The sequence below is a fragment of the Panicum virgatum genome, chromosome 1N (assembly GCF_016808335.1).
Source record: "Panicum virgatum strain AP13 chromosome 1N, P.virgatum_v5, whole genome shotgun sequence".
Lineage (NCBI taxonomy): Eukaryota > Viridiplantae > Streptophyta > Magnoliopsida > Poales > Poaceae > Panicum > Panicum virgatum.
In genome coordinates, this window is record NC_053145.1 from 60,606,737 (window position 1) to 60,614,678 (window position 7,942).

At 50.4% G+C, this 7,942-nt stretch overlaps 2 protein-coding genes across 2 annotated transcripts; both read right to left on the reverse strand.

Moving 5' to 3' along the window:
* Window positions 1-1,280: 1,280 nt before the first annotated feature.
* On the reverse strand, window positions 1,281-1,950 carry LOC120657198 (protein RNA-directed DNA methylation 3-like). The gene has a single exon (XM_039935467.1). The coding sequence runs from the start codon at window positions 1,772-1,774 to the stop codon at window positions 1,493-1,495; it is 282 nt and encodes a 93-aa protein (XP_039791401.1). The 5' UTR covers window positions 1,775-1,950; the 3' UTR covers window positions 1,281-1,492.
* Window positions 1,951-3,125: 1,175 nt separating this feature from the next.
* Window positions 3,126-4,583, reverse strand: LOC120657196 (metalloendoproteinase 3-MMP-like). Its single transcript, XM_039935465.1, has one exon. The coding sequence runs from the start codon at window positions 4,402-4,404 to the stop codon at window positions 3,292-3,294; it is 1,113 nt and encodes a 370-aa protein (XP_039791399.1). The 5' UTR covers window positions 4,405-4,583; the 3' UTR covers window positions 3,126-3,291.
* Between the last annotated feature and the right edge of the window lie 3,359 nt (window positions 4,584-7,942).

Here is a 7,942-nt window from a genome sequence, read left to right on the forward strand (position 1 = left end):
AATTCATCGTCTGTTTACAAAGAGATGATTAGATCCTCCTATGAAAATAGCTTGGATCATTTACTTCACGTCGAAAACCAATCAGCCACCGCTAGCCGGGAGGCACCCGTTTTTTTCGTTTACCCAGATCCAATCGAGTCACCTCAAGACAGCCTGGATTTCATCACCAAAGTGCTGGCTAAGATGCAACTCAAATCTTGCCGAGGCTATACCCTCACAAAACTACTCGACAACCTGTGAGAAGTCACCAGCATTGATGACCTCCCGTTTCAACACGGCACTCCCCTCGAAGGGAGAGGTCTCCTAAGCAGGAGTACATGAAGCAAGTGCTTGTGGTGTGTGGATGAGTGGAGGAGAGGCTGGTTTATATAGGCGTGGAGGTGCCTCAGATTCAACACGTCGCACCGCACGTCACGTCCGTCCGGCCGCGCCGCGTCTCGCTTCGCCACGGCCACGGCCACGGCCACGGCCTCGGCCCGGCCCGGCGAGACGAGCGAGCGCGCGTGTGGTTCACCGACCTCCTCTTATCGGCTTCACAAGTGGTGTCCACATGGTCCACCCTTTAAGTCGGTTGAGATCCTCCTCAAATCTCGATACGGTATTAAGCAATTGATTCATTAACATTTAATAGTAGGTTTTGAATTCTTTTAATGCATTGAATAGAATAAATGGGTCAAGTCCATAATTCCAACACTATCCAGTTAGCTTTTGTGAACTACAAATGGAAAGAACATTGGAGAATGATATTTTGCTCTCCACAAGCTGATAATATGGCCCTTGTATTTTGCTACTGTGGTACACAAATCTTTGGTAACAACATGCTGTTGGTGCAATGACAAACACCAATCTTTTGCCCAGTACATCTGAAACAACAATCTTTTGGCCCCTACTCCTATGTAAAGTCAGGATCTTTATAAAACCATGTAACATTTAAATTTCTGGTGGTTCAATGCAATTATGGTGCTAGCAGATTAGTACATTTGTTTTTTACAAATTCAAAACCACAGAATATTTACAAATAAGCGGCAAAATCAAAGGTAGACAATGGCTTCAACATTGCCGCGTGTTGTTTAGTAAAAACAGAGGGATAGCTTGATGGCTCGGTCAGCTTTGCTCTTACCGGTTCGCAGCTTGCCTGCAAACAGTAAGATACCAACCAACAATGATCGTTCCCTTCCCTCTAATCTTCTTTTCCTTTGTTTTTGTGCAATTTGCACTGCTGCTTTGCCAGTTTTCAACCACTGAATCCAGAGTCACCCTGGGTACCCAAGAAACTCATACGGGAGAAGAGAGCAGTAGATTTCAAAACAATGAACCAATCATCAATAGCAGAGATCCAAACATCCATCTACACGAATGAAGGTGTCGAATGAAACTACCGTCATCCAACAGCAAAACTGTACACACATGATACACAACCAGCGGACGAACAGAAATCGCCTAACCGAACCAGGCTCTTCTATCCGAAGCAGAAGCAGAGCCTAGCCATCTACTAGTACCCGGCGATGCCGGAGCCCTCATGGGCGCCCTGCTTCTTGCCGCCGCCGCCGCTCTTCTTCTGGCACTTGTCCTTGATCCACTGGAACCCGCTGGCCGTTCCCTCCTTCACCTTCCGCAGCCCCGTGGCCGCGGCCGCCTTGGTCTTCTCCACCCCGCCCTGCTTCTTGCCGCCGCCGCCGCCGTTGTCCTGCCGCCCGCGCGCGCGGGGGCTCGGGTCGCCGCCGTAGTCCCACTGGTCCGCCCACGCCGTGCCGAACGAGTTGCTGCGCTGCATGGCTCCGCCTCCGACCTGCTGACCGGCGACACGGACGACGACGATCCCCCTCGAGGAAGAATCAAATCAAAGAACAGGAGAAACCGCGCGCTGATTTCTTGCGGTCGAGGCGAGGAGAGCCGGCCGGGGGCCTTTATAGTAGGAGCACGCTTCGCTCTGCCGACGCCGAATCGATCAACAGCCAGAAGGTTTTGTTAATCCGGAGACGGAAAGGAAGCATCGCCGTCGCCGCCCATGCACCACGCGTGGAATGAGAAAAAAGGGGAGTCGCCGCGTGCCGGGATATGTCCGGAACGCGGTGGTTGGTTGGTCGTTGGTCGTGCGCGTTGGCGCGGCGCAGAGCAGAGGTTTGACCAGCCGTCCCGGCTTGGAAGCTTCTGCCCTTTGAGACACCGACTGGTGGGTCCTCTGCCAGGACTGGTCCACATGTCGGCCGCTGCCTGCGCAGGCGTGGTCGGGTTGGACGGGGGCCACCGCGGCGGAATTGGGTTCCCGAATCTGAACCAGAAATTCAGCCCTTGTTTGGGACCGAGTCTGCATCGCTTATAAGCACAAGAAGCAAAAAAAATCCCACCGAATCGCCTGGCGTCTAACGCGCTTCTGCCCGCCGCCACCGCAGCAAAACGCGGAAAATGAACTGCGCGCGGCAAAATCGCAGAAGCGTCCCCTGACCCGCTTATGGCTTATAAGCCTCGCGATTTTGTGGGTCACGGTCCCAAACAGGCCGCCTAATTGGATTAGTACCATCGTTTGCAACCAAGTCTAGTTTTGACCTGTTAATGATTAAACAATGGCTTGGCTTCCTTGATTTCTCAGCAGCCTGTTGCCGGTTCTGACACGAGTTTTAGTCGTGAGTCGTGACATACTAATGTAGTAGTAATGTGGTATACTTTTTCAACGGGCCAAGTTGGTTAACCAGACATCGACAAAAGGTCAAAAGCAATGGTCTCACAAGAAGTTACGTATGAGCTTACGTGGAGATCATGGACTGTGAGTAAGTTAAGTACGTTTGGTTTCGTCAGTGCATATACCTACTCCAGTAACGTGTTTGTGAATTGTTATGCAAGTCATCATTGACACCGATTAATCCGCTCTTATCCGTTTCAAAACAAAAATTAATATGCGCTTGCACCAAATGTGACACGGACGACCTGACGGAGCATAGAAGCTTCTGATGACACCCGGACCAAAATAGTGCAGGCGCCGCCATACTGTCAAGTCATGCCTGCACCTGGAAGTTGCTGACCAGTATGAAAGCCGCTCCACGTGTCAGCAGCCACTAATTACTAATATATATATCCTGGGCGTGTCAGCAAACAGTCCATGATATGATCCATACACAAAACGAGTATGAAGAAAATATAAAGAAACATATAATCTCTAGGGTATGCTATTATTCTGTAATAATCGTAGTTATGTACACAAGAATCTACTATCCAAGAATCAACTAATCGAGCAAGAAATCGACGCAACAGAGGACGTGGCGCCCCGGCTGCAAAAATGACATGGACTAAGGTCTACGGCGCTAGGAGCAGGCCAACTGCCGCAACTACTCCAACGAAAACGCTATCCGGACGGAGCCCCGCGGCGGCGCCGCCGTCCATCTCGCGGTTGCTCGTCGCCGGCGACGTCGGCGTGACGCCCTTGAAGTTGGGGTTGCTCCCGTACAGGCTCTGTATCCCCTGCACGTCGTCCGCCTCCAGGTCCACCTTCCTCGCCCCCGTCCGGATCGTCGGGTACATGATGGCATCCGGCACCGACGAGTGGCCGAGCCCCAGGAGGTGGCCGATCTCGTGCACCGCCACGGACTCCATGTCCACCGCCCCCGGCGAGGACGCGCGCGACGCGTCGCTGCCGGCCACCCACGCCTCCGCGGCGTCCAGGTGGAGCCGCCCGTCCGTGGGGGAGAAGGCGTGCGCGAGCGTGCCCAGGGGCCCGTCGAACGGCTCGCCGTCGCCGTGGGAGCCGGCGTAGAACCCGATCTTGATGTCGGCGTCGGACTCCGACGCGGTCTCCGTGAACCGCAGGTTCGTGGCCGCGGCCCACCGGGAGAAGGCGCGCGCGAACACGTCGCTCAGCGTGGACCGGTCGATGGACGTCGCCGAGGTCGCGGTGATCGCGTACTTGAGGTCCCGCCGGAACGGCGGCCACGTCGGCGCGCCGGGGAAGTAGGCGTACAGGTGCCTGCCGTGGGGGTCCGCCGACGAGGTCCTCGCCATGGTTGACGTCCCGTTGATCACGTCGGCCACGCCGCAGCGAGGGGAGACCATCTGCGCGACGGTGGTCGGGTCCAGTGAGCCGGTGGCGTTGAGCCCGAAGTTCCGCTGGTACGTCTCGATGGCCGCCTCCAGGTCCTGGTCGAACGCGTCGCTGAACGGGGACGACGGCGGCGGCTGCGGGAGGTAGCCGAAGTGGCTGAGGTAGTCCTTGAGCCCCGCCAGGCCCTGCCGCTCCTCGCCCATGTGGCAACCGGAGAGGTTCTGGAACGCCGCCCATGGGTTCGGGAACGGTGGCACCCCAGGCGGCAAGTCGGTCGGGAAGGCCGACGCCGGCGAGACCGCCGCGAACACCATGACCGCCACGACGGCGGCAACTCGCGAAGCAAGCGGAGCGCCCATTGCCGAGGTCATAAGAAGCGGAGGAAGCTTGCCGGGATGAGCAGAGAACGCGCAGCTGCCGCGTACGCTTTAAGGCGTTGCTACCGAAGTCGGCCACGGGCAGCGTGGTCAGCCGCGGCCGGCTGGTACGCGGAGCCGGGCGGCTAAGAAGCGGGAACAGAGACCCCTCCGTTCGAGTCGGGACGTCGCAGTTTTGTCCCCGCGTGTGGTTTGGTGAGTTCCTTTTGGTCAAGATCGAGAGAGATGTGGCCTTGCGTTTGTTACGAGTTGCTGTCGCGCTACGGCTGTGATCTCCGTAATGTGACGGGCTCTGAATTGAAAAGAATGCGTTTTGCTTTTGAACATGGATCACCGACCGGAGAAGCTTCTGTGCGATTGGTCTCCGGTGAGCTGCGCTGCACGGGAAGGATGATGGTGAAGCCTGTGGTCGGAAGTCGGAACGGAGGAGGAAGAAGGGTCGTAGGCTGCTCAAGTCCGGGTAACATTAAAGAAGCCAGTTGTGGGAAGGACGTCATTTCTTCCGACTGCAACCGAAAGCAAAAGGAACAGAGGCGGAGATGAGACGCCTCTGAATTCTGAAAGTCTGAATCAGCAACTTGTCAATCAGAAAACAGGAGCCACATCTTCGTGCAGGACAGGAATGGCTGTAGTTCTATGCTTCTTTTTGCACCATTCACAAAACAAGCAGTTGAAGAAAGATGGGCTATGCAAGTGAGAAAGCAGGTCGTTTGGTTGTGCAAAGCAAGATGTCAGTTTTTTTTAGGTTAAGGGAGAATCCCGATCTTAAACATTCACAGATGAATATCTACGACCACACTAGATGCCAGGTTGGAAAGGTAGAAGCAATTCTTCGACGTTCGACCTCCCAGCCTCCCAGGAGAAATGCGGTTAGAACTTCTGTCTACCTGATTCAGCTGAGCTGTATGGACGCATGAAAAAAGAATAGTTCTTCTATACTTTATATGAAAGGACATTCTTGACGTCCAATGTCTGCGACTTTTTCAACGCGAGCTGCACATATCCTGTTTGGACAGTTAGCGAAATGATCAAGCAGCTGACTCCTTTCTGTTTCAGACTTTCACCCTGGAGCAGTTGGAGAAATATCTGGCAGTCTGTCATCAGACATCATCGGGTCGCCTTCAGCTGAGAATAAGTTGGGTTCAGACTAGAGCTTGCGCTTTGCCGCGATATATGCTTGTGCTTTGCCGAATTGCCGCGATGCATCCCCGCTCATTATCAGCTGGATGACGGCGGCAAAGCACAACAAACAAATGCCAATGGAAGTACGGAACAAGAAAAAGCAAGGCTCGAAAGAGCAGCACCCGCATACTGGCCCTTTAGGCCCAAGTCAAGTTTCTCGTCGCAAGTGTGATCGTTTCTTGGCCTTATGGGACTACATACCATGATGGGCCTCCTTTGACGATGCCTTTGCTGGGCCGGAGAACTTTCGCAGTTGACCAAAGATGACACATCATCATAAATCAGGAGCTGGATTTGTCAGTTATCAGCAGCGTATACACGCGGAATGGCGACTCGAATATGTCCCTATCTAACCTCCTATACAAATACTACGGACAACCCTCTTGACCAAGCAAAGTGGTTTGATTTATCGGCTATTATCTCCCAGCTACAATACGATCAAAAGGCCATCGATGCAACTTGCATTGCTTTGCAGCCATCGTCTGAAACTCTGAATTTTAACGAACGAAGACACACATGAGAAAACAAGGTTCTTTGCTTGGCTATCATGTGGAGAAAATGAGCATCTAATAGCTGGAAACAGGGTAGTTATCACCTTATCAGCTTGAGCGCCCCCACACCAATAATGCGTAGGGACTTCCAATTCGAGTTGGAAGATATAGGTGGCCCAAGTCTGTCGACCTGTCGGCTTCCTGTAGCCTGTCTAGAAGCAGATGTACAGTGACAAAGCTGGCATATCCTGTTTCAAAAAAAAAAAAGACAAAGCTGGCTTGTCCTCTACTCATGCTAAGGGCGTGTTTAGTTTATGAAAATTTTTGGGTTTTCGTTGCTATTTGACAATTAATGTCTAATCGTAGACTAATTAGGTTTAAAAGATTCAACTCATCGTTTACGATTAAACTGTGTAATTAGTTATTTTTTAACTGCATTTAATGCTCCATGCATGCACGTGTCCAAAGATTCGATGTGATAAATACAATAGGAAAGTTTTTAGGAACTAAACATGGCCTAAACTTTCTTGTCTCGGCATTCTCCCCGAGCTGACTTGGCTAGCTTCCAATGATCCATTGACACTGAGCGCGAGTGCAGCACTCGCGTTGCTGTTGATGCGATCGGCAAACCCTTGCTCATTAACAGCGTCCTGTCTGAAGAACATAATAACCTTGTATTTCACCATGTGTTTTCCGAATTGTTGTTATCGCTTGTGATCCCAGCAGCGACACAGTGCATCTCGTGACCAATGCCTCTTGAGAAAGCGGCGGCGGTGCCAGTCACCAGTGCCACTTTTTTATTTACTTGGAGCAGATTTTTTTAAACAAACCAGCAGGAGATCTTAGAGCAGATGGCTCAACGCACGCAAGAATGTGCGTACGGCGAGCATCACAGGGAGATCGGACATCTGAGACAGCAACCTTGGAATAGTTTTCGGGATGAATTATGTGAGACAGCATCACAATCGCGAAAACCACATTCGTACTATGTTGTGATGTTGCCATTCAGAAAACTGCTTAGGAACTGACTAGTTTAGTGCAGGAGTTTTTTCCCTCTTCTTTTTTCAGATGCTATTTTTTTTTTCAGTTTATACCAGGAATAAGGAAAGGAATCAAATTCTTGCTTGGCCTCTTATTTAGATGCCTTCAAAATTTCAAAACTTTATAAAATTTCCCATCACATCGAATTTTTGAACGCATGCATAAAGTATTAAATGTAGCTAAACAAAATAACTAATTACACAGTTTGTCTATAATTTGCGAGATGAATCTTTTAAGCCTAGTTAATCCATGACGGGGCAATAATTACCAAATACAAACGAAAATACTAGTGTTTTACATCCAAAATTTTATGCATCTAAACAAGGGGTGGATCTTAATATCACATTCTTTTCGAGCTGGTATGCACATGAATGAACTGCACATGCTGCCCCCCTACAGGAAGAGATGTCGACGGCGAGCAGGGCCGTCCCGGAAAAAGTGGGGCCCTGCGCCAAACTCTAAAAGAAGCTTAGCAAATCAGAACAAACAATAACGTATGGGCTCTAATGTATTAGATAGAATGAGAATTATATCAATAATTATATCATTCAACTCACAGTTGCATATATAATCTTTATTTGAATAGTATTGCATCTTGCAACTATTATAGAGTACACAAAAGATTGAGTTAGATCCTTTGTTCTTTGTTTTTTCTTGCTAGAATTATATTTTCTCTTGGATCTTGGAACGTCTAATCTAATTGATGCACATGTACATTAAAGATAAAAGTAACATAAGTAAGGGATGTCAAACAAAATAAAGATATTCTTTTTCACTGTTTCATGATTAATCACTAGTAGTTCATCTGGATTCTAAAG